The sequence below is a fragment of the Limanda limanda genome, chromosome 4 (assembly GCF_963576545.1).
Source record: "Limanda limanda chromosome 4, fLimLim1.1, whole genome shotgun sequence".
NCBI lineage: Eukaryota > Metazoa > Chordata > Actinopteri > Pleuronectiformes > Pleuronectidae > Limanda > Limanda limanda.
In genome coordinates this window covers 25,404,271-25,432,036 of record NC_083639.1, presented here as the reverse complement: position 1 = coordinate 25,432,036, position 27,766 = coordinate 25,404,271, and the positions used below count along the sequence as shown (strand labels likewise).

Below are 27,766 nucleotides of genomic sequence, written 5' to 3'. Positions count from 1 at the left end.
GGCAGTAATGGACTCCAGACCCTGAGCACGCCTATCTCATGCAATTATGAGCCCAGTGAGAGGTGAAGACAAGGTGAATATGATTTCCGTCTCCCAAGTACTTCCTGGTTGATGGGGTGCGGAGTGAGCTTCTCTCTCTCTCCCCCCCGCCCCGTTGTGATTTCACAGGGAGCCTTAAGCCATTAAAGCTCAGAACTGCCACATCCTTTCTTTCACCCCCCCTCAAGGCTTAATGGAGGAAAAGAGATCTGAGAGGTTTCAGCCGGTCGGAGAGGACCCGGGCTGTCTCTGTGTCACTGGCCGAGTCACATTGTTGATGAATACCAGCTGTGACAGAGGGCTTGTGCGTGTGTGTGTGTGTGTGTGTGTGTCATTGTGACAAAGTGTGTTCCCGGAGACGTCTCCCGTAGCAGCAGGGCAGGTGGTGTCTGTCTGTGGTGACATTTTTTTTTCACCGGCCCTAATAGCATCACAGCCGTGCCGTCTCGAAAACGTTCCAGGTGTGTAGCTGAGATGAAGGCAGGTGTTGTGTGAGCAAGGACACTGGAGGGAGAGAGGTTTGAAGTAGAAAATAGACCCTCGCCCTCCCCCCATCGTTCCCATCACACTCTAAAACTTTGGGTAAAAACTACAGATAATAGGTGTGTCTGGATTCAGGAGCTGACAAGCAGGACCATTTCAAAGGCTTCTCCAGTTCTCTAATCCCTGGAAAACAGCAGGTGGATCAATCTCAGGCCAAACTATCCCAGGATTCATTGCACTTCAGTGACGAACCGAGGTGATTTAGGTCGTCGGTACATATATATATAATAAAAACAAGGGTTATCAACTCCTTCTGATTATGTCCAGCTGCAGCTCTGATGCTAAAGGCCCCAGTGAGGGCGGAACAAGCTGGTGAAACCGATCAAGGAAATCCTCTTGAGCCCAGACCGACTCATTTCGGTTCAATCAATCAATCACATTGTATTTGTATAGCCCATATTCACAGATCACAATTTGTCTCATAGGGCTTTAACATGGTGTGACATCCTCTGTCCTTCACCCTCAACAAGAGTAAGGAAAAACTACTAAAAACCCTTTTAACAGGTAAAAATATGTAGAAACCTCAGAGAGAGCCACATGTGAGGGATCCGTCTCCCAGGACGGACAGAAGTGCAGTAGATGTCAAGTGTAGGAAAACATCATCAAGATTAAAGTTTTTTAGCAGCATTAATGAGGGTAAACATTTTAAAGGATAACTTCAATACGGTATGTCAAGCAGTCCTGCTGCAATCATAGTCTCTGGTCAACAGCCAGCAGGATCATGATCCACCATCTTGATCAGAGGCCACTTTAGTCCACAGTTCAGCCTTCGGGATCTTTGCATCGCCCCGAGGACCTCCTTCATTGTAAGCAGCGCCTGGACTGGGACAGAAAATGTCTTGCGATGGGATCTCAACGCCTGTCAATAATGTGTTCATCCGAGAGGGTCAAGTCCAGTGTGAACACAGTCCTGTGAAGAGGTTTACTCAAGTAGAAAAAACAGTGCAAGGGGTTGTTTAATGTTCGTTGTGGTAAAAGCTTTTAAAGTATTTGCTAAAATCATGATTGTGAGTCGTTGTGGGAGCTAGAAAAACATCTGAGGACTCGAGCTCGAAGCTTCTCCCACCTCGTGCTTGGATGAAGACTCATTCCAGCGTTGCTTGTTAGACTTGCTCTGTATCCTATAGGCACACACACAGTGTTTACACTCACATGATGCAAGGAATGAAGCAAACTCTGCCAATCTCGAGAAAGAGAGAATGAAAACAACTCTAAAGTAACTTCGCATCAGTGGGGAGTCAACCATGGCCTGTCAAAAGTTGTGTTACATTGTTGGACTAATTCAAACCTCGATACACAAACTCTGACAGGTTTCATGGATGGACTTCAGAAGACCAGACCCACCAGACTCCCTCAGTCCTGCAAAAGTCTCTTTAATCTCCTTTGAGATCTGATTCCATGTAGCAGGAAATATGAATTTCTAATTGACATTGAAAATAAGTCCTTTGAGAGGTAAAGCTTGTTCTCATGTTTTTGTTTGGTTTATCCTCAGTGAAAGGTTGTCCTAAGTTTCTCTGTTACATCACAGCAGATTCACTTGGTAGCAAACTGTAATTAAATGTTGTCAAAGGACTTCACAAGCGATGACCTACCAGGGGGCGGATGTTGTAAAATAGCTAATAAATGCAAAAATAAATAAAAAGGACAGTTGTATGATAGAGAAATAAAAACTCTGTGACATCTCTGTCAATCGTTAACAATATATGATTAGGTTTATATAACTCTAACTGTGACCATTTGTTCTCTTTCCGCTGTTGTCTGTGGTCACGCTGCAAAAAAAAAACAAAACCTCATTATTGTCCTGTTTGTAAGTATTTGCCTGAACGCTGCTGCTCCAGTTATGTGACTGCAAACTTCAAACGGCCGCCTCTCCTCCTTGATGAAACTCATTTAGTCTTTGTCGGCGCCGCTGCCCCGAGGCTCGCTGCAGAATGAGCTGTTGTCAGCTCTATTTTCAATGTCACATCATCGCAACTGCTGTACTCGAAGAGAAACTGGCCTGATTCATCCAGCCAGCGTTTAACTGCTGCTAAACATTCTCTGGCATTTCAAAACACTGAACTTTGATTTATGGTATATATTTTGCACCTTAGTTTTATCTTTGTGAAATAAATCAGCTCCGAGATTAACTGAATATAAACATTTGTCGATCATGTGACGCATGTACATGGATGGAATATCTTTGTGTTTTGGGTCATGAGTCCTTTATGGAAATCAGGAAACGTTGAAACAATAAATCAATAGTTATAAATATTTATTGAACCTGCATTTATCAGTTGGTCAATGTTGTAAACAACGCTGTACCACATTGTCTGTATATAAAACCAAAAAAACATGATAGACCCCAAAAGTGAAGCCGAATCATCTTGATTGCCCCCTGGTGGCTGACTGCAGTACAAGTCATTAATCCAGCCTCCTCCGTGTGAGTGTCAAAGACAATGACCAAAAATTAAAATTCAAAATACACGTCAAGTAATTGTTTAAAGACGGTTTCTATCGGTGTGGTTGTTCTTATCACACGGACGTATGTCATGTTTGTGAAATAAATCAGCTCCGAGATTAACTGAATATAAACATTTGTCGATCATGTGACGCGTGAACATGGATTTATCTGCCGTGTATTTTGTCCTGTAAGGAATATCTTTGTGTTTTGGGTCATGAGTCCTTTATGGAAATCAGGAAACGTTGAAACACTAAATCAATAGTTATAAATATTTATTAAACCTGCATTTGTCAGTTGGTCAATGTTGTAAGCAATGGCGTACAATATCAAATCAAATCAAATCAAAGTTTATTTTTATATCTGTACCATATAGTCTTTATAAATAAACAAAAAAACATGATAGACCCCAAAAGTGAAGCCAAATCATCTTGATCGCCCCCTGGTGGCTGACTGCAGTACAAGTCATTAATCCAGCCTCCTCCGTGTGAGTGTCAAAGACAATGACCAAAAATTTAAATTCAAAATACACGTCAAGTAATTGTTTAAAGAAGGTTTCTATCGGTGTGGTTGTTCTCATCTCACGGACGTATGTTATTTTTGTGAAATAAATCAGCTCCGAGATTAACTGAGTATAAACATTTGTCGATCATGTGACGCGTGAACATGGATTTATCTGCCGTGTATTTTGTCCTGTAAGAAATATCTTTGTGTTTTGGGTCATGAGTCCTTTATGGAAATCAGGAAACGTTGAAACAATAAATCAATAGCGATAAATATTTATTAAACCTGCATTTATCAGTTGGTCAATACTGTAAACAACGCTGTACCACATTGTCTGTATATAAAAACAAAAAACATGATAGACCCCAAAAGTGAAGCCAAATCATCTTGATCGCCCCCTGGTGGCTGACTGCAGTACAGGTCATTAATCCAGCCTCCTCCATGTGAGTGTCAAAGACAATGACCAAAAATTTAAATTCAAAATACACGTCAAGTAATTGTTTAAAGAAGGTTTCTATCGGTGTGGTTGTTCTCATCTCACGGACGTATGTTATGTTTGTGAAATAAATCAGCTCCGAGATTAACTGAGTATAAACATTTGTCGATCATGTGACGCGTGAACATGGATTTATCTGCCGTGTATTTTGTCCTGTAAGAAATATCTTTGTGTTTTGGGTCATGAGTCCATTATGGAAATCAGGAAACGTTGAAACTGACAATAAATCAATAGTTATAAATATTTATTAAACCTGCATTTGTCAGTTGGTCAATGTTGTAAACAATGCTGTAGAACTAAACCAAAAAACATGATAGACCCCAAAAGTGAAGCCAAATCATCTTGATCGCCCCCTGGTGGCTGACTGCAGTACAGGTCATTAATCCAGCCTCCTCCGTGTGAGTGTCAAAGACAATGACCAAAAATTTAAATTCAAAATACACGTCAAGTAATTGTTTAAAGAAGGTTTCTATCGGTGTGGTTGTTCTTATCACACGGACGTATGTTATGTTTGTGAAATAAATCAGCTCCGAGATTAACTGAGTATAAACATTTGTCGATCATGTGATGCGTGAACATGGATTTATCTGCCGTGTTTTTTGTCCTGTAAGGAATATCTTTGTGTTTTGGGTCATGAGTCCTTTATGGAAATCAGGAAACGTTGAAACAATAAATCAATAGTTATAAATATTTATTGAACCTGCATTTGTCAGTTGGTCAATGTTGTAAACAATGCCGTACAATATCAAATCAAATCAAAGTTTATTATTATATCTGTACCATATAGTCTTTATAAATAAACAAAAAAACATGATAGACCCCAAAAGTGAAGCCAAATCATCTTGATCGCCCCCTGGTGGCTGCCTGCAGTACAAGTCATTAATCCAGCCTCCTCCGTGTGAGTGTCAAAGACAATTACCAAAAATTTAAATTCAAAATACACGTCAAGTAATTGTTTAAAGACGGTTTCTATCGGTGTGGTTGTTCTTATCACACTGAATTATATTCAAGTGTAAATGTTAAAAGTTTATCGGGGGTGAAACGTCCTGATCGACAGCTCACACTGACTCAGAGAAGGTTGATGTTTGTGTGTGGGTTTCCTCTGGGTGCTCCGTCTCCCACCCACACACCAGACACATGCAGATTGATGCTAATTGGAGACTCTAAATTGCCCTTAGGTGTCAACGTGAGTGTGGATGGTTTCGTCTCCATGTGTCAGCGCTGGGATGAAGTAGAAACCAGGGTGTAACCTCGTCTGGCCGAGTGTCAGCTGGGCTTCAGCCCCCCCGCCACCCTCGAAGGAAAAGCTGAACAGATAAAACACGGATGACTATTTAAGGATTTGGTCAAGTTAGCGTTTCCTCACGCTGCATCTGCACAGACATTAAAACAAAGTTTGCTTTGTTTCCTGATTCTAGAAAATACACAACGATGCAGATTCTCATCTTCAGTTAATAGAAAGGGAAGAGAGAGAAAATAGGTAGGAAAGATGAGAGCCGCTCATTATGCTGCTTGCAGATCAGCTCGAATCCTTTCAAGTAATTAAAACAAAACAGCCGCCGAGGCAACACAATCTTTCTGCTGTAAATTATATTTTTACCGTCACATTTTCGCATATATATTTCTAAATTCTCTATTTTTACCTGTTGCATTTTAATATCCAAAAATATGTGTTGGGAATGAAAAATAATGAGCCGACATCAAAAAGGTTGTGTAGTCGGGGGGAGAGAAGTGAGAGAGTAAAATCTGCATCTGTGTGTCAGACTCTGGTTTGTCCTGAGGACCTGAGCTCTGGACTCTGAGTCAGACCTCGGGCTTTGTACCTCGTGAACATCATCAGGGTTGTGGCACCGTTGTGTTGGAGCCTTGTTGTCTCAGATCACTACAGAGTAAACTTCACCTCCATGAGCAAAGGAAACACGAGAGCTTTTCACACAACATTTAATGCGACGTGTCTTTTTTACACTAAACAGAGACGTGAGCTTTGTGTTTGTTTAGATCAATTTGCTTTGGCTCCCAACAAAGACAAAATGTTCCCTGTTGCTATGCAACATCCCTTTGCATCCTTCCAGCATCCAGTGTAATGTCTGACAATTCATCCCTGCCCAGTGTAGACGTTTGAAAGTGTTGAAGTTCATCCAACTCTTCTGCTGCTGCTGCATGTCTGCTTGTACTAAAGCCAACAACGGTTTTAGAACTGTTCCCTCTTCTGGTTCATCGTGTTCCTTTTATCCTTAAATGTCACATCAGCATGAATCAAAAATAAATATATGCACAGTGAGCAGAGCCAACGTGGCTGCATGAGTAGGTTTGCTTTTCTGTTTGTTTTGTGTAACGAACAGGCTGTAATAATACAAAATAATGATTAATTGAATTAAGTTTAACCTAGTTTATGCACAATCCTGCTAACAAACAAACAAACAAACGGTATCAACGTCACCCTGTTGATGGTTACGTCCTGTGTGAAGCAGACCACTCTGGTTTGAAGTGTTTGTGATTTATGATTTTGAAACATTCTTTAAATTCTCATTTTTCATCCTGGTATTCGTTTCATGATAAAACTTAATGCTGACTTGGTCATGAGGAAGAGAAATATGGAAGTTTATCTTTCATCCTTTGCTCTAATTGTCACATACAGCAGATTCACCACAGTCATGATCATGTTGTGTTAAGTTTACTTTTATGACATAATCTCACAAAATCTGTGTCTTGACATCAGATTTGTCAGAAGCTTTACTCTCTCACTAACTTTTTGGAGAAACCCAACATGCCAAACTCCACTCGTGCACTTTGGAGTGATCTGGATGTTCAATGGACTGCATGTGTGGAAGAAGAGTGTCTGGTATTCTGTTTGGAGACGTGTCTGCATCTGACGCCACTCCAGCACGCCGCTGACATATCGGTAATAGCTTCCCAGTGCCACTCATTAGAACATCCTCAGAGTACAAGCAAGCACTGATTGAAAAGAGGCAAGATAATGACAGTTAATAATACGAAGGAAAGCTGATTAAGTCATAGTTCAGGCTGCCTCTCTCTCTCTCTCCTCTCTCTGCCCTCGCTCCTTCTCTCGCTCCTTCTCTTTCATTGAAATCACTCTGTCACCGTGAAAATTACCACCTTGTCCCTTTGACACCGCTGTGATTAATTGCAGCTGCACATATATATAGGTGTGTGTATGGGCCGTTGCGCGACTGTTACGTTTTTCAAAGCCAGGGTTTTGAGTTCGAGGTTGTCGGGGGGGGGGCTTGGCAGTCTGAAAAGTGCAGGTGCTTCCATCACCGTCTATTCACCGGCAAACACGCAGAACTCCCATCACACGCCATCGCAGCTTAATGTCACCGCTGCCATGGCATCGTGCACGAGGGCCACCGCTCAGAATCACATCTCTCTTCTTTCATTACAGCGGCAAGTAAGTGCTGGTTCCATTGTCTGCACACATTGGACAATGGAGTATTTTGGGATTTATTACAGAGGCGTGATTGATAATCACTTTACTCGCTGCAGCTACTGAGTCTGTAAGAGAACAATGTGACAGCCGTGCCAGAGACGCTCAACAATCCCCTTTTTACATGAGAGCGAGCAGCACTTTCCAAGCCTGGAGAAACTAACAGGCCAATTTGTTGATTGAAGACAATATCGCTATTTCGCAACTTCTCATGCATCCTCCAAAAAACTACAAATACACTTTTAATCCTGAGGGAATATATTTGAATATTTCCAGATTGCGTTCCTGGCCGTGATGGAGGTGGACCAGTGTTGTGGGTCAGTCTGCTGCTCCATACGCGTTTCAGTTTATTGTGGAGCATCGGGAAAAATCTTCTTTTGTCGATACTCGGATAAACGGATGAAAGGCAAGTCGAGCAGAAGCCAAGTGTTCGTGTCACTTTGTGAGACGCAGCCGTTTACTGGAGACATGTCTCACACTGAGAGACGTCCTCAGCGTTAGTCTTGGCAGCTTTGTAATCACTTTTGGAAAAATTAATCAGTCTTCGCTCCGTCATTTAATCAGAATGAAAGAAGTGATGTCTTTTTCTGTTATCTCCGCCTGTCAAACAAGGAAATGTGTTGGATTGGATTTTTAGCAAATTATTAGGTAGCTCGGAGGAATACAGAGCGAGTTCAGAGCGACGACAGATGTCGCCGTGTTTGTGCTCAGATTTGAAGATGAATTGTGGATTGAGGGGCTCATTTTGTTTGTGCGCACAGCATGGACTCTCTCTCTCTCTCTCTCACTCTCTCTTTTTCTCTCTCTCTCTCTTTCTCTCTCTTTGTGTCAAGCTGCTCTAAACTGTCCAGAACATTCGCAAATGCCACATAAATCATTTCAAAGCATCTTTTATAACTTTTGAAAACTACATTCCACAGGAATGGAATCGTTTGGATCTTTTAATTGGGCATTAATTGGACATTCAAAAATCTGGAACAAGCAAGTAAGAATCTTTTGATGCGAGCTGGATGGACAAAACATAAAATGTTAGAAAAAGAGGAAATCCACAAACCTGAGGCTAAAGGATTTATCTGCCGATTTCGTTTCGAGCTCCGACTTCTGATAGAGAAACAGAGTTGCCACCTCAAATACCCACAATCCATTTTTACCAAATCACGTGATGTTGATCAGCAATAAAGAATATGCACATATCATAGTAGATATCATAATAAATATCCATAGAAAAATACAAAATATTCATATTCACATCATTACAGGTTCAGGCTTAATATCCGTTATATACAAACTATTAGAGGTGTCTCTGTCCAGTTAAATGTTACAATAGGGAGAGTCAGACTAGCACCAAAGATCGATCAGGCAGATGTGTAGATCAATATCAATATCAATAAAAATAACTGATATTATACAAGCGCGTATTTCAGGGATATTAACAGTAAAGCAAATATGCTCAACTTATACAATTTATATCAAGTAAGTTATGTTCAGTTTACTTTATTTCACACAACATAAATGAAGGTTTGATAGAAACCAGTCAAAGCTTTTTGGAAAACCACAAATAAAAATACCAAGACATGAAAAGTCTAAACAGAGGGCCGGTGGTTCGATCCCCAGCTCCCCACCTGCTGAGGTGTCCTGAGTGGGTGAGAGTCAAAACTGTCCTGTGAAGAGCTCTGATTGGTCATCAGGACAGAACACACCTGCTGCATCAGCCCCACACACTTCTGATGAGCCACCGAGGGCCAGTGCTCAGAAAAATCAGATTCAACAGCGACTGAAGCAGATCGCTCAACCCCTTGAATACTCTAATTTCTACACTTGTCTGTTTGTGTCCGTGTCTCCAGTATTTCCATCACTTTAAGTGATCTGTTCTTAGTGGTGAAAGGGGGGAAATGAAAAAAGGAGCAGAGCTGCAGCATAAAGACGCTGAAATCCAACTTCACTCACTCGCCCTCAGCAACGTATCAGTCTTCCCATTCACTCAGGCTTTGATGGAACCTTCATTGATTCCTTTTCCTATAGCTCAAGCAGACAGATGGCGTGAGAATCCTATTGAGTCAGGATTTGATCTCTATGAACGGGTAAACTGAGGCTTGATGTTCTGCCCGGAGCCAACAACTGAATAAAAGGTTTCACATCTGACTCAGCACACGCAGGTTTAATCAATATTTTCTTTACGCCCGTGAATTAACTCGTCTGTTGATATTTATAGAAACAAATCAGTTGTGTGGGCTCACGGAATTAATTCCCTGATTATACCGACGCAGGTGTTTTTGTGCCACGGCGCCATTTTGTCCAACAAACACTTCGGAGCAGGTGCACGGATCGTTCCAAGCCGCGCCGCCGTCCCTCCACCTGCTGCGATAATTAATGCACGCCGATACATGAAAAGATACAACTCGGCAAGTTGTTGAGAGGTTTAGATTCAACGGGGTCATTGTGGATCTGACGTTGATGTTTCTACTTCTCGGTGCATTATTGGATTTTAGAGGCTGGCAGATGCAGATCAAAGTCCCGGGTATTTAAAGCTCTTTTGTGGTGAAACTCAATAGAATGAACCCTGTTCTTCATTTGTAATAATTGCTCTATGGACTATTTGTATTGAGTCACACGGTTAGAGGACTGTTAGTTCTAAACGTTGACAGGTAGAAACCATAGATGTCAAGATGAATGAGAAACGAGAAGCTCTGTTACCATGGACACGGGGACATGTGGGAGTTTGATTGCAGAATAACGGGACAAGTTTGTACGAAAAAAACCTGACGCGACCGCCCACAGCTAATTGGAAATCAATAAATCAATCAAACTTAATTCATATAACAAATTTCCAAATGTTCAGATTCGGTTCAAAGTGATTTATAAGTTATTGAGGATGTTAGATTATATTAAAAGGAAGTAAATTGAAATTCAGACACTGTTGCATAGTAAAGCAATCAATAATAGAAAAGACAATTCTGCTAGAAAATAGAATCAACACAGACAATTATCAACACGACAAGTGTAGCAAAATAGAATAAGATGAATAATAATGATAACATAATAAACTGTCAAATTATATAATGCTTCTTAAAAGCCAGACTTAATAGGTTAGTTTTAAATTTACATTTTAAAAATATCAAATAATTGTTCTAGCGTCACCATGTGATTGGGTTCTGTTTTGTGGATCAGCTGAAGGAGAAGAACCAGAGGATCTGAGGGGACATTTCTGATGATGAGTGGTCACTAGTTGGTCCATCGAGCGCCTCGTCAACTAACAAAATGATCTTGGAAAAACAACAAAAACCAGCAATTAACAAATCTGTTACTGTTCTGATACTCAGAGAGAGAAATTACCTCACTACTGAGATGCTCTTAACAGGAAAAAAATGCTGTTTTCCCGACACACTGAACACGAGCCTTGCAATTAATATCCGAGTGAAGCATCACTCCTCAACTCTATCCGAGCATTCAAGTCAATTAGAGTGGAAGCACCTCCGCTTGCACTCGGTGGGGTGAAACTTGGCTGCACTTACCCTTTGGTTTGTATTTTATAACAGTGTCGCATATGATTGTGTGTGTGTGTGTGTGTGTGTGTGTGTGTGTGTGTGTGTGTGTGTGTGTGTGTGTGTGTGTGTGTGTGTGTGTGTGTGTGTGTGTGTGTGTGTGTGCGTGTGTGTGCGGTCCAGTAAGTCCACTAATTACATTCTAAGGTTGTACTTGTAGGCACAGTCATTAGTCATCTTTTAACAACAGACTGTGCCAGTGTGAGGCCTTGGAATCTTCCTACCAGGGGCGTTCATTATCAGCCTTGATGGGCACAGTGGAAAAAAATAAAAAACTTCAGGTACTAATTCCGGTTATTCCCTAATGAAACACGGAAGCTGATTCAATTTAATGAAAATCTATTGCAATACAAAAGGGAAAATACTGTTGTGCACCCAGCATCGTGTAAAGCGTCTGTACTGGAAGTGCACTGCAGGTAGATGGGGCCACAGAGCAGTGGGAGCCTCACAGGTAGAGCAGCGCCGGGTTCTTCAGGAGTCGTTTAAGACTTTATCATTTATTTTTATTTTCTCCATTTATTTTTAAGCCACGTTTACCGACAACAACCCCGGATGCCTTTGAGCAAGGTGCCCAGCCCCCGTGCAGCAGCAGCCGGCTCTGATGGCAGCATTAGACGCTTTTTAGAGTCGGCTATAAATACTGCGATACAACCCGGCAGCACAACGCAGCTTGTAATATAATGATGTTGCATCTGTCGCGGCAAAAACATAGCCGCAGCAACGCCGAGGCCCCGGCACAGACAGACAGCTCCCATCCATCAGCCGGTTAAAAATAAAAAGTTGTTAGAATAAAGTTGGAATTGAATCAAACGAATGAATCTGTGCGTTTAAAAAAGAGTAAATCCCTCTTTTCGTAGATGAGCTGATCATTTCATTTGTTTGTCGAATTGAGGAAAGAACACGTCTCTTCATTTTAAAGGTGAATTATTTTCATTCCCCCCGCGAGGAGCTCGACGTTGTAAATATGTATTGTGGTCCACGGATTAAAGAATCCATCCAGATTGCAAATATAAAAATATCATTTGGAGTTACTCCTCGGGGGCCCGGCCTTATCCTGATTTGTTTCTACTCATTAGTGCTGTTTACCCACTGGAGGCCCAGGCCCTAGAGGTGGCACGGTATCAAAGCGAGCTGCAACCACCTCACACAACACAGGGAAACGCTGTGTTTACAATAATGACTCTCTGATCTTTGGCAAATTGAATTCCAATGTCCAATGGTTGCTCTGAAAGAAATGTGGGTTTAGTTTCCCCCTTCCCTTTATCTGCAACAATGAAAAACTGCAAAAAGAAAGAAGAGAAGCCATGTTTGTTTCTAAAATATCAACACTGCAGGCTCCGATGATACAAACCTTATTTTCCAACGCTAATATCTGCAGGTCATGTGCTGAAAGGGAAGCGGTGGAATCCGTCGTAGTGAGAGATTGTTGATAGACTCGTGAAATGATGAAGACATTTCTGTAATATTCTGGGGAAGCTCAGGCTGCTGCAGGACTGACACAGCAGACGAGCCGATTCTGAAATCATCCTCTGAAGCTGCGCTGATCAATATTTCTATGGTCTGCAGTTTTCAGCACTTTTCTGTAGTGGTGGTTCCAGAATGGAAACAGGTGTCTGTTTTCAAATGAGACGCCCTGTTAAAACCCTCTGTTCACTAACCTGCTAAAACGTTTAGAAGTTGGCGACTGACTGGTGAACACGTTGGAGTCTTTTGTAGCCATGGAGACGTGCTCAAGAGTTTGAGAAAGAAAGAAAGAAAGAAAGAAAGAAAGAAAGAAAGAAAGAAAGAAAGAAAGAAAGAAAGAAAGAAAGAAAGAAAGAAAGAAAGAAAGAAAGAAAGAAAGAAAGAAAGAAAGAACAAACTAACTAACTAACTAACGAACGAACGAACGAACGAACGAACGAAAGAAAGAAAGAAAGAAAGAAAGAAAGAAAGAAAGAAAGAAAGAAAGAAAGAAAGAAAGAAAGAAAGAAAGAAAGAAAGAAAGAACAAAAGAAAGAAAATAGTCGCTGTCGGATGTATTGTGCCAGTTTGTGTGTCTTTGTTTTCTGCAGTCCCAGATTCTACCACGGCAAATTTAAGCCATTTTTTGAGATGAGAAATTGTCCAGAATATTGGGTCTCATGTCATCGACACGCCCACTCACTTGAGTTCTCATGAGGAAGCAGGAAAACCTCCGGAGAATCTCACCCACATTCCCTCTGTGTGATTTCAGGAGATGGTTCAGTCCATGTCTGGAAGCAGCCTTACAAAGTCTTGTAAAACGTAGCTTTCCCTCTTGTCCTCCTCTCCGTCTCTTGCTCTAAACTGCTCCTTGTTCTCTCCCAGGTCTACTTCAAGCGGGACGGCGAGCTGATCGAGGTCATCTCCTACACGCTGCCCTCCTCCAGCGAGCAGGGCGGCGGCTCGGCGGGGGTGCGAGGCGCCCGGCCCCTCATCAGCAGGGACCTGGACGACACCAAGCTGCAGCGCTCCCTCTCCCTCCTGGACCCGGAGGGGCGAGCGGCCCGCCTCTACACGGAGATCCCCCAGCGGGTGCACACCCAGGGCCAGCAGGCCTCCGAGCCCAGCCCGGCCACCGAGGTCATCCCGGAGACGGTGGTGAGCCGGGAGTTCCCGCGCTGGGTTCACAGCACCGACCCGCTCTACTACTTCAGCCACACGCACATCCCGCAGAGCGACGGCTCGGTGGTGGTGCAGGCCCGGCTCACCTGGACCCTCAACCCTCAGCTGGACAACGACGCCCTGTTCAGCTGCGAGGTCAAGCACCCGGCGCTGTCCATGCCCATGCAGACAGAGGTCACCCTGGGTGAGTAGCTTCCACACGGACTCACTGCTTTCCCGTGGTATCTCTATCATCTGTCCTCTGTTCCTACCTAGAAGCACCGAGATGCACTCTGTTCTTTCTCATCTCCCTGTTTCCCTTTGCAAACCCACTGGGTCTCCTTATCAATCAATCAATCAATCAGATTTTGTTTGTATAGCCCATATTCACAAATCACAATTCGTCTCATAGGGCTTTAACATGGTGTGACATCCTCTGTCCTTAACCCTCAGCAAGAGTAAGGAAAAACTCTAAAAACCCTTTTAACAGGTAAACGTACGTAGAAACCTCTGAGAGACACATGTGAGGGATCCCTCTCCCAGGACGGACAGAAGTGCAATAGATGTCAAGTGTAGGAAAACATCGGTATAAGTTTTTAGCAGCATTGATGAGGGTAAACATTTTGAAGGATAACTTCAATACTACATGTCAGGTAGTCCTGCTGCATCATAGTCTCTGATCAGCAGCCAACAAGATCATGATCCAGCATCAGGATGAGATCCACTATAGTCGACAGTCTTATGTCTCCCTTGCAAACATACTCAGAACAACACTTATTTTCATTTGACGCCACTAAATTGTGTTACGTCGGCAGCAGATTGCGAGTTTAGTGGCATGCAGACAGAGGTCACCCTGGGTGAGTGGTGATGTATATTCTGGTCAGCCGAGATGTCGATGTTTGTTGTAGAAGTCGATGATGAAGGAAAGGAACGCGGACTCGGTACTTACAAGTATAATAATGTTTATTACACAGAAGTTTCACAGGTCAGGACGAGCTCTAGAACTCGGAGAAATCACCTAAGGCCAAATAGTGAGATCTGACCAGCCGTGGTCTCACACACATTATATAGAGAGGTTAGTTACGCCCACGACTTCGGGTAACATGTCATCCCACCTAGGGCCTTCTGCCTAATAAGGAGGTGTTTTGTACATGAAGATGAAAACACAATGGTCAAGGATCTTCCCTTTACCCCCATCCATTTGCTGGTCAGAGGTCATTCCCTAGGTCAAAGGTCCTTCCAAAGAGGGAGAGACCTACTTGAATAAACAACTGAAGGACTCTCCGGGAATGTCTGAGAGTCACGAAGATAAGCATCATAAATATCAGCCTGTCATTATATTTAATCATTGACTCTAGTGAATATACGACAGTAGCTTCCACACGGACTCACTGCTTCCCCGTGGTATCTCCATCATCTGTCCTCTATCCTACCTAGACGCACCGAGATGCACTCTGTTCTTTCCTCATCTCCCTGTTTCCCTTTGCAAACCCTCTGGGTCTCCTTATGTCTCCTTTGTACTCAGAACAACACTGATTTTCATTTGACGCCACTTAATTGTGTTACGTCGGCAGCAGATTGCGAGTTTAGTGGCAAATGCAAAAAAACTCTTGAGTGAGTGACAGGGCAATTCATGGAGCTGTCTGTCCCCAGATTGATTTAACTCAGCGGCGTTATTGAAGGAGTCAACCTGAATTAGAGAAGTCAAATGAGAATCCAGACACGCTGACCGACGGGATATCGGAGGAGAGACGATCTCGGGAAACGTCGGTCTCCTCCTTCAAACCTCAATGAGCCTCTAAGCTCTTCAGTCCTGGCACTTTAAGTCTCTTTAAGGAGGAGAATAAATGACTTTACCTTTCGTTTCAAGGAGAGAAACACTGCGAGGTTTCTTATTTGTTAATCAGCAAAGTATCCAAGCAGAGAACAGCAGTGACGTAGACTCAAACTTTACCTTTTAGTGCGTGTGTGTGTGATCCAGAAGACACAAACACCCTGTCTGATTAGTTTAATTCTCTTTTTATCCAAACTCAAAGACGGCTTCCGAGGTAATAAATCGGCCTGGTCGCCGTGGAGACGAGCCACGTAATCCTGCCACAATAAACAGAGACGTTATCGTCCACGAGATGCGAGCGGGTGATTGAAAGGCGGGGGGGTTGTGGCAGCTGTATGTTTGCTTGCTGCTTTGTGTGTCTCTGTCAGCGTTTTATCGCACATTACCACCTTCGGTTTAATTAGAAGTGTCCCTCTTACTCACTGTGGTCAGCTGCAGCCGAGGTATGGAATCTGTCTTTAGTCTTTAACTGGTTTATAAAATGTCAAGTAGGTGTTAACAAACACAAAGAGCATGGAAGCCTCTTCCTGCCTGAACCTGAGTCCGTTCTCATGTGTCACGACTCCACAAACAGAAATCAAATCTGCCAACGCATCTCGCCTGATTGCAGAAAGAGAAAGAAAATTCCTGGATCCGCCCATTTATGCAGATCTGCTCCAAAATCTTATTTAATAGCCAAAACATCATTACGTTATTTCAGCCAGACACTGGTGGTATTTGCAGATGTATATTTCTCACAGTGGAGGAAATGGTTTGTAGCCCGGTAACCGTACGAAAAACACTTCTCGGCTAAGATCCATATTTTGTATTTACACACACTCATAGAAATCATGTTTTTCGTCTCGGCTAAGATCCATATTTTGTATTTACACACACTCATAGAAATCATCCCCCAAAATTTGTCAGATTTTCCTTTTTTTGAAACAAGGTCCATTAATTATTTCCTGGGAAATTGGTTAAAATATCTTCCGATGTTAAAGAGAGTGAAAGAATATTTCCTGGATCTGCCCCTTTGTCTCCGTCATCTTCGAAATGTAACGGGTTCTTTCTTGGCTCATGTTTCATCCTATGAAGAATTTTTCATAATCATGCTCACAAACAAACCCACGAACACGGGTGAATACTTAAAACTCTGTGGTTAAGGTAATTAGCTTTAATTACAATTAATTTTAATGATGTAAATCGATTCTACACAGTAAAGCTCGCTCTCTGTATTTGCAGCACAGGAACTTGTGGTTGTAGAAATCTATACATTTGCATTATGGGAACTTCAATCACTGGAAGTAGCAGGGAATCTTCATCATTAGTCCAGCTTTCTCCTGATGCTGCATTTGCAGATCAGAGCTTGGGGAAAAAAGAGGAAAGTTTTGTATTTTGTTTGAATTTAAATTCTTGTGCTTTTGCAATTTGCCAAGACGATTTCCTTCCAATGCTCATATGCATTCTGTATCTGGGTAAATAGGCTGAATCTACAGGGTCTCAATTAGTGAGGATGGGCCCCTCCTTTATGATGTTCCTCTTCAATCAACCCCTCTTCACTTCAGACTGAGAGGAGGAGGCGTTAGTCAGATGAAGATCTCAGCAGGATAACTCAAAGGACAAAGCGGTCGTCAGTTTCTGTGTTTCTCTTTGTCAGCAAATCCGAGGAAAAGAGCGAAACTCAACAATATGCAGCCTCAAGTCCAGAGTAACGACATAAACCCGTTAAAATATACACAAATAGACAGTTTCATTTCTATGGACTAAGTATTTTTAATTGTCTGCTTTCTGCAGCTAATTTGACTCAAATAAACAAGATAAAAAGTGAATTTGTCAGGGATTGTTTTCAGCTGTACATTACTAAACAAGTATTGCAAGCATGGGAGCAAAACTGTATGAAAATATATAATAATAGAGGTAACATTATTTTTTTTAGCACCTTTCAAAACTGCCGTCACAGAGTGTTTCACAAAGAGGACAAATAAAAACAAGGATGCAAAACAATTACGCCGTTTAAAATCGCATACAGCAAATAATAAACCTCAGAATCTAAATTCAAAGACGGAAGATATAAAGTAATACAGCATCTTAAATTGCCGTATTGCAGAAAAGGTCTCTGGTTCGTCTCTGGTTGGACTCCACGGAGAAACAACAAAAAGACGAACCTGGATTGATCTGTCCAAAAATCCAAGAGGATTCTCCCTACCCTGTCTAGTGCCCCTGAGCAAGGCACCTTACTCCCCCAACATCTGCTCCCCGGGCGCCGTACATGGCTGCCCACTGCTCTGTGTGTCCTGGACCAGATGGGTTAAAAGCAGAGGTTAAAAATCCCTCCTTGCATGAGTGTGCATGTGTATGTCTGTGCATGTGTTTGGGACAAATAAATGTATCTTAATCTTAATTTTAATCTTAATCTTTGATCTGGATCAGGGGGCCGATTCAGGATTTTTATTTCACCTCCTTTACCATTGTGACGTAAGTTTGTGAACCGATATTAACGAGCTGCTTGGTACAGATCCAAATAAAAATCCCCGATCTCGAGAATTTAAATGCGGTTTCAGTCGTTTGTAGAATCAGTTTATTGTTTGCTCTGATCTGCACATTCGATTTGTCGACGATGAGATGAATAAAGATTTTCCGTACGGCGGCTTATGCTTTCAATAATTCAATCATAACCCGAGGAGATGAGACGATGCATTTGGTCCTTTATTCAAACACAACAACGCTTTCATTTGGTATAGATTGTTTTTTTCTTTTCGCAAATGGGGAAAAGAAGCTCATAGCAGAAAATTGTTTTTTTTTTTTAAAAATGTAATAACTGTCACCGCGCCAGCCAGAGTCTCACGTGCGAGGCGGGGGGGCAGCAGCATCAGTCGGAGGTAGAATGACACACGAGCTGTCTCCTCCAGACAAAGTGTTGCAGTAAGGAGTCGAACGGCTCCTCTCCTCGTTCACATGTTGACGCTGTCACACCCTGAGGGGGGGGGGGGACGCGTCCTGTGAAACGGCTGCTAATTGTCAAAGGTGCTAATATTTTGACAAGCGCCTCTCTCTCTCTCTCTCTCTCTCTCTCTGTCTCTCTCTCTCTCTCTCTCTCTCTCTCTCTCCGGCGCCGTGTCTTTAATCCAGGGAGCATCAGCAGACATCATGGAAAAGAGAGGAAGAGAGAAAAAGGAGAAGAAGCACGCGTGGATTTCATCCGAGCACATTTATATCACGCGGCTCTAAGTGTATAATTGCGTTGGCTCCGTCTCACCGTGCACACACACACACACACACACACACACACACACACACACACACACACACACACACACACACTCTCTATCTATCTCTCTCTCCTGGCTCTCTCAGGTGTGTTTGGTCAGGAAATGAAAAGGAGGTCCTCGCTGTACCCATAAGTAATAAATCTTTCAGAGATTTAATATTGCCACATGAGACAGAGCGACAGTCTGACAATCGACCAATGTTGTATTACACTTCATGAATATTCATAAGTGGGGGGGCTCCGTGCTCGCTGTACAAATGAACCTGAAGCTGGCGGCAAAAAAAAACAGCACTTCTCTGAGGTCTATATCCTGCGCTCCTGGATTCATGAACACGCTGCAGCTCAATAATTAAAAGCAGTTCTCTGCTTCGGTCTTAGACGCACGGAGGTGTTTATTATTATGCAGCGTTATTAGACGAGTGGTGTTCTTCTCATTTCATGCAGCGTTCAGCCGCACACAGATCCGGGCGTCCTCATATTTCCCAGTCATTGCTTTGCCAGACTGTTGATAATAAAAGAGCAGATGCTCAGTTTAAGGAAGGCGGCTGTGATTTGTGTGTGTGGGTGTATTTTTGGCGGATTGTGTTTGTGTGTGTGTGTGTGTGGGCAAATATACAATATGGTTTCCTGTATGTTATTGCCTGTGTGTTTGTGTGTGTGACTAAAGGTTTGTCGTGTGTTTGTCGTATGTGGTTTGTGTCTGTTCGGTTCCACATTCACAAATCTGTCTCATCTCCCTCAAGATTCAAGATTCAAGATTCAGGATTCAAGATTTGAAAGATTTTTATTGTCAAATGCAAATCAGAAAAAAAAAGATAACATGAAGCAGTCGCTGGTAATGAAATACTTGAGTCACAGGCTCTCTTTAAGCAATGCTCAAGTAATTACAACCAAAAAATAGAAATAGTATAAAATAGAATATCAAGACTTTCTCAGGCAACGGTAGATTATGTCTATCTGTAGGGATATCGAGTTTGACATTTTTATTTTATTTTATTTATTATTGTTATTATTTTAAGTAGGTATGTATGTTTGTGTGCATGTTTATCTTTATTTATTTTTTTATTATTTTATTTTTTTTGTATGTATGTGTATGCAGTGAAGTTCGCCTGCATTTTATTGTGCAACTTGTGTGGTATGTGTCAATGTGTTTTGTAGGTTCTTATTGGAAATTAATAAAAAACATTGTTCAAAAAAAAAAAAATAGAATATCAAAAATTTAATATAGAAGATAAAATATATATATATCTAAATATATATCTTTACAGATGAAGAGAAAAATAAAAAAAACAATAGTGCAATTTCTGCATTAGTGCAAATATTCAAATATGCCAGGGTGCTGGTTTGGTGGAGTTATTGCAGTTCAGAGGAGTTTAAAAGTCTTATCCTTCACCTCCTCCTGTGGGTAATTTGAGTTTGTGAAAGACTCAGGACTCACTGACCTCTCCACGATGCAGCCGCTCCCCCCTGCAGTCACTTAGGCTTTTTTTAAATGCAGCTGCGTGCCGGCCCAGCTTCTCTCTCTAAACCGAACCAGTCACCCAGATAATGCGACAGGTTCCCTTCATCTCCTTGAGTCAGCTGGTGCAGCTGGGCCGACCTGTTGGTGTTTGGGGCTTAGGTTTAAAACACACCTGCCTCCTTCCACCTCTACCTCCCCGAAAGTTCATCCTCCACAAAGCTGCAGAAGTTTGGTCTCGCGGGTGATGAGCGCCCCCCTCACCCTCAGAGGAAGGGGGGCTGTGCTCTGTCAATCACACTGCAGGCTGCACTAATCAAAGGTGCTGACGTAGGACACCAACTGTCACGTTGGAGCAAATCCCAGAAAAAATCGGCCATCATCTTCCACCGGCCATATGCCTCGTGAAGCTCAGTGTGACGCCGCGGCACCAGGATTTAAAAATACCATTCTGTCAGTGTGTGTGTGTGTGGGTGGGTGGTGGAGAGGGGCTTCACACTGATGTGCCAGAGCTAGCCTGTGAGAAGCCATCCATCGTGGACATGAGTCATCCATCCATGTCAAACGGATCACATGACGTCTGCCAGCTCGGGATGTTTCTCTCTCATCTTTGGAAAAAAAAGTTACTGAATTCTTTTTGGACTTTGCACCAGTTTGCATAGATTTTTTTCCGGGGAAAAAACAAATGTGTTGAGAGAGAATAACAAGCCGCCTGGTGATGGGGAAATCTTTCCAAAAATTTGAATATCTGCCTGTTCTCCCCATAGATATATATATATAAGGCTAGATGTCTTGGCCAACGGAGTCGAACGTCCACACATGGCGGCCATCTTGCTACAGGCGGCTCGCCCTCCCATAACGTTGTGTCGATAGTGGTAAATAACCATAACTTGCTCAATTTTCAACCTTAAATAAGTGAATGCTTAAATAAGTGGAGACTGTTAATTTCAATATAGCATATACAATAGATATAAAATGTAGGTATGAGGCGACATTAGGCATAATGGGGCATAACCGTAATTTATCTGGTATGTAGATTATTATATTGATGCTGCTTTTGCTTGAAATTGAATAACAACATATGTTTCTGTAAAATCATTGCTGTTCCATCATCACAGTATTTCAAATACAGCTTAATATCTCAAAATAACTTTGCTGCACAGTACCAAGGGGCTAGTATGTATTGTCCACTCCGACCACTAGATGGCGGCAGAGTACTTCCAATACCTTCATGTTATGTGTAGTATTTGCACCATCAGGCATTAATGGGATAAAAAGACCGGAATGGGGTTTGAGGCGATTTCGCGACATTCGTCTACAAGGGGTTAAACGGTTTGGTTTGTTATAAACATAACTAATGAATAGTTATGTTATTTTCTAAAAAATGTTATAATTTATGCAGTGTCATAACTACATCTCTGACGTTTATAACAGACCAAACCGTTTAAAAATCGTTGCTGATTATCGATATTAAAATGTGAGAAAACAGTAAAAAAATGTCCAGAGACAAACAGCTGATTCTCCCATTGCTTTAGTGTTCTAGTTTAAAACGTAATGAACTGATGATTTCCCTCCAACCACTTCCCTGCGACTCCAGCGCGTTTGTTTCTGTTTCATAACCAGATCCCTCGACGTGAAGCGCGGAGCACGGGCGACGCCACACGCTCAATCCTATTTACAGATATGACTGCGTGAGTCCTGATCCATTAGTCTGATGAAGGCTCGTAGTCAATCGCTGCCGAGTAAAAGGCCGCGCTTCATTAGCCACGCCTGAGAGTTTGTTGCCAGATTAATGGCGGAAAATTGAGGTCATTTGTCTTTTGTTATTTTATTTATCCTTTAGTTTAACTCATCAATGAAAACAAGCGCCCGGTTGGTGGTGTGATTTATTTATAACTTAATTGAAGGATTCCTGGGGTGGACGTCCACGGTGGGGGGGGGGTTATTGATCGGACGCCTGCAGCTTTTGAGAAATCATTGCGTTTGCTGCTCAGTGCATTTGTCCCAACATATGGAACCGCACAGCGTGTGAAGCACTTATATCGACGGAGGATTTGTTCATCATCTCAAATGGTTCAGAACCTGCTTCCATTGGCCTCATGCAGTGAAGTGGGCTGTTTAGCCATAATGAAATGACCTACCTTTTATCCCACCTTATGCAAATCACCCATTTTATCTTGACACTACATACACGGGACAATCGCCGGCCCCTTGCACCCCATTGTTTTAGAGGGTCCACATGGAAGCCATCGGGAGGAGGAGGCTGTCCGAACCGAGACGAGGGAATTAGCTCCCGGAGTGTGTCCCCTTATCTCGCCTGCGCCACACTCCACCCGATACACTCTCATTCTCCTCCTGTAATGACTACCTACCCAATTTAGTTCCCCCGTCTCTCCGAGGAGGAATGAATCCAGCGCAGTCCTGCGGATGAAAGAGCCCGCCGGGTCCCTCGCCTCTTGCCCCGTGACCTTAATTGACAGGAAATTGTATTTGTCTCTCTCCCTCTGTGACAAAACAGGTGTCCGGCAGGATTCGGTCTCCATGCTCAGTACGATGACCTTTGTCCCTTTGTCTCCTTTTTCTCTGTTTTTTCTCACTGCAGCCGCTCCTAAGGGCCCGAAACTCTTGATGTCCCCCACTCGGGCAAAGGTGGGGGACACGGTGCGCATCACCGTCCAAGGATTCCAGGTAGGATCGCCTGGGGTAAGTGCATGGGGCGTTAGGAAAATGAAATATGGGCCTTTTGTTGGTGCATATTGTTAAGCCTGTTAAGTTAGACCACACTGTTGGGTTTGATGCATTTAAAGAGCGTGCAGATTGTCTGGTCAAAAAAGTGTGTATTCCCTCTGCAACATTTTGAATAACGCATGTAGGCCGTGAAATAATACTGCAATATTTCCAGGCGGTTTATGCCATAAAGCCTCAGGCAATGAAACTCTATATCAAAAGTCAAAGAAATCAACGTATCCCTGAATTGCTTGACGTCCAAGTTACTCATTCTCCAAGCTCTGCTCGTCACTGTCATGTTCCCGCTCTTAGACTTTTAGTTTCAGTCGTCTCCTGATAAAGAAATAAAAACCAAAGTCCCTGGTGTGAGTCCCCAGTGGATGATCCAGAACGCTCTGACGGGAGTGACACGTTGAAGCCAGGCAGCTGGAGTCAGGTGAAGAGGAGACGACTCATCCCGACGTAGCCACGTGCTAAAGGCTAACGGCACAAATCGCCTTTGTCCCTAGTGCCTCAGGAATCTCTATCATACGTTGATTTATTTTTATTTCACCTTCCTGCAGGGTTAGCTTTTATGTTTTTGTGCTTCTCACTGACCGCACAGACATCTGCACGTGTTCATATCTTCTCCAAGACCATGATATTCCCTTTTTTTCTTTCATTGAACAGTGTTAAAACTGGTGATAATAAACAGTCACGAGTGGCGAACAGCCTTTCGGAGCCTTTGGCAGCGCCGGCATCGGATTCATCAGAAAGTAAATTCCCTTCACTGGACCCCCGGGCTCCAGGGTTTCACGAGAAGATATGATTGTGCATCAAGATCAATAATTTGGCCTCTCGCAAGAAGCCAGTTTCGCCTCTGGTTCGGTGTTTGAGAAATTCTTTATAGATAATCACCCGACAGTGTGGTTTTTTTTCTGTGGAATTGCCTTTTCTTGTTGTTGTTCTTGCTTTGTGTGTGACGTGTGTATTAGATAGGACAACAATGGTTTCTGCGGCACAAGGATCATAGTTTTAATTTGGCAGGAACGTCTCACTTACATCCTTGTGGTGTTTATATATATTTTATTTTATCTACGCAATCTTTTCCGTCTCAAACTAATTAAACCTCAGAAACGATTTGAACACAGAGATCGGAGAAGTCTTATATGAACATTAACATTAACTTCATCGCAAAAACAAACCATTAAGTTGTTTAAGTAGGTGACTTCAGACTGTAGAGGGCTCTTTGGTGGTGAGCATGTTTACAGTTTATCTGAAGCGAGTGTCTGGGTGAGAGGATGATGTCATCTGAATGTGGGCAGATGCCAAACAAGTGAACCAGCGTCGCTCGCTCCAGGGACGGATTCCAAGAGACACAGATTTGAGTCAGTGGTGAGGGATGTTGACATCTGATACTAAGTGGTCCCATGTGCCTCAGAAACCACAGAGGAAGAGTGAACTGTCTGTGGTGATATATCCGTACACAACTCTGTCTTTATGCATGTTTCACTTTGTTGGACACGTGTTAGTTAAAGTTGTTATTCTTATGAACAAGATATCCCTTCGATATTGTCACAAACGTTCACTTGGACTCCAGGTGAACTTATTTAAATAAGGTGTTGACCTCATAAAACCCTTTTACCTAGTGAACGCATTTTGTTAAAAAACGCCTTGAGACAAATATTTAAAATTTTTGCACAAATGTTCACTATGTCTCACAGACCAACTCAGTAGATGTGGGTTGTCAAGGGTCAAAGGTCAAGGACAAAGCGGCCTCACTAACCATGTTTTTGACCTCTTGAACATTTGGTTATGCCTTTAAATTTTGACCAGTTATCACTACCAGTCAAATTTGAATTTATTGGATTTCAGTGGTTAAAGGTTAAGGTCACATGACCTCATATGAGTCGATTCCCCAAACTTTTGTTATTTTGCCTGATTTTACCTTGATAACCAAAACTTTAAAACTATAAAATTATGTGAGTGGTCATCAGGACTATAAAAGTGCTGTATAAATACAGAGCATTATATAAAACACGTCCTTTTACCATTAATCTGACTCATAAAAACCATTACTCTGACTCATAAAAACCTTTTACCTTGTGAACGCATAATGTTAATAAACACAAATGTTCACTCGGTCTCACAGACCAACTCAGTAGATGTGGGTTGTCAAAGGTCAAAGGTCAAGGACACAGTGGCCTCACTAACCATGTTTTTGACCTCTTGAACATTTGGGAATGCCTTTAAATTTGGCCCAGTTATCACTACCAGTCAAATTTTAATTTATTGGATTTCAGTGGTTAAAGGTTAAAGGTCACATGACCTCATATGAGTCTAGAAAACTACACTGGTCGGTGGAGGCATAAAACCACGGTGCATTATTTCTAGTTTGGCACTGATTCGATTCCCCAAACTTTTGTTATTTTGCCTGATTTTACCTTGGTAACCCAAACTGCACCTTCTCTTAGATGCACTCTATAAATGTGTGTGTGTGTGAATGGGTGAATGTAAAACTATAAAATTCTCTGAGTGGTCATCAGGACTATAAAAGTGCTGTATAAATACAGACCATTATATAAAACATGTCCATTTACCATTTCTCTGACTCCATTTTCTTTGAATGTCAGAAAAGATGAGGTAAGACCACCAAATCTTAAATTGCTCATTTCTTTAGGAACAGATAAATCCCTCCGTCGTGTCATATGTCGAGTAGCTCTGCCGTCCCAATGTCATCCGCTTTCCTTTTGACAGGAGAGCGCTGGAAACCAATTTCTGCTCTGGGTTTTCTTTTTTATTCCAAAAGTCTACAAAATGGATTCCAGAGAAGATATATTGTGTGTCTGCCCTCGTGTGTGTGTGTGTGGTGCAGTGTGTGTTTCAAGGAGACATTGTTGTGTGAAGAAGAAGAAGAAGAAGAAGCAGCTCCTCGGTGGAATCGTACAAGAGATTTGTCATCTTTTTGTGTGTCCTCTTATTATCTATGACAAGTCCACCCACTGATATGAATGAAATACTGCGTCATGGAGGGTTACATCTTTAAATTGGAAATATGTGTGTGTCTGTGTGTGTGTGTCTGGGTGGGGGTTGTTCTCTGGACGGCTCAAAAGTGTGAGGGGAGAAACTTGTAAAGTGAAGTGTTGATTATTAATGCATGTTGTTAACTTGTCGTTGCATTAGGGGGAAAATTGGAGTTTGTATTATTCATGTTTCCTTTGAGCTTAATATCTCGGCTCAGTCTTACACTTGTTCCTCTTTATCTCCTCTTCTCTGTCCCCTTTTCTCTCCTCCCTTTTATTTCTTCCTCTCCACCCCACCTCCACCACCACCACCACCGGGTGTTGACAGAACGAGGTGTTCCCGGAGCCGCTGCTCACCTGGACGCGGGTGGGGGGGCGCCTGCTGGACGGCAGCACCGAGCGCGAGGGGAGGGAGCTGATTCTGGAGCGAGTGCCGGCCGAGCTCAACGGCTCCATGTACCGCTGCACGGCCCAGAATCCTCTGGGCTCCACGGACACGCACACTCGCCTCATAGTCTTTGGTACGTATGCATGTGTGCGCCTGCCCCCCCCCCCCCCCCCCCCCCCCCCCCCACACACGGCCATCAGACTGGCGGGTTAAACAGAAATCCCGTTTAAGTTTGATCCATTATTTAAGAGGATTATGAATATGAAACATTCTGCGTCCGTACGACTCGGCCGCACGAGAAGGATCTGGAACACTTACATAATTACGCAGTTAAATGTCACAGAAAATTATTTTATTCTACAAAATTCAGATCCATGTATCTACAGTATCTTTGAAGGAATCCTTGGGAGATTTGTGTGACTGCTTCTTTAGGTATGAATCATTAATGCAGCTAAGTGTGTGATTAATAAGAGATCGTGTCCCTAATTGGCTCAACAACACATTCCTTTTAAGGCTGCACTCAGAGAGGAGAACTATTCTCTCTCTCCCCCCCCCCAAACACCGACTGCCAACCCTGCTCTCACAGGCTCCGGTGGAATCAAAGGGCCGTTGTGTTTGACGGTGTTAGAGCAACACTTTGTTCAGAGGCCAACCCGAGGAAACGTGGTGGATCGGAACCTGGAGGTTGTTCACGTTCCTGGTGTTGATGCGGGAGCTGGGTGGCTCTCAGGCTCTGTTGTGTCTGCGGATCTGTTTACCCATGATGCAACAGGATCTGCTGTTCTGGGCTCGCTCGGACAAACCGACCGGAGGCTGATTTTAATCAAATGAGTTCCATGACACTGTAGCTAAATGTCTGTTGGCTTCGGAGGCCACTCATCAGAGCCGCACTTGTAAATGTGATGGCAACTTGACGAGTTAATCGAAGCCCTCGAGTCTCTTTTGGTCATTATTATTAACTTATTATTATTATGTATGCATTAAGATGATTAGAGGACAGTGATTAGCAGAAGGGAGCCTCCCTTTGCACTCACATTGATTAAGGCAGAGGTGGTAAACCTCCGGCCTCGAGGCTGTGTGCGACCAAACAGTTTTCTCTGGTGGACAAAAATTCATAAATACAACAAATATATGGTTGAGAACTGGACAAATTATAATTTTGTTGTTTAATCACTCACAGTGATAAAGGACAAATGCATTTGGATAAAGATAAGCCATCAGAAAGGACAATATTTGATACCATTAATGTGCGTGAGATCACCCCCTACTTGGGAGTAGCATCACCATCACTTCCATCTGACATCAGGCCCCTCGGCAATGAGAAGCTTCTACAGCCTTCACATTAAAGATGTTAGTGTGACATATTCATACAATAATTTGGCTCTCAGGGGATTTTACAAAAATTTGAAAGGCCCTGCATAGTAATCCCTATAGATTAATGTTTTAACTTCCACATAATATTTTTTCAATCCGTAATGCATGTCTCCCTTCGTGCC

At 42.7% G+C, this 27,766-nt stretch overlaps 1 protein-coding gene across 1 annotated transcript in view; it reads left to right on the top strand.

Annotated features, from left to right (window-relative positions):
- The window catches only part of igsf21a (immunoglobin superfamily, member 21a), a 195,064-nt gene that overhangs the window by 163,810 nt on the left and 3,488 nt on the right, over positions 1 to 27,766 (top strand). The window contains exons 6-8 of the mRNA XM_061069995.1: positions 13,338 to 13,818; positions 22,756 to 22,841; positions 26,211 to 26,403. Of these exons, the coding sequence (XP_060925978.1) occupies positions 13,338 to 13,818; positions 22,756 to 22,841; positions 26,211 to 26,403 (760 nt within the window). The remainder of the gene's footprint in view (positions 1 to 13,337; positions 13,819 to 22,755; positions 22,842 to 26,210; positions 26,404 to 27,766) is intronic.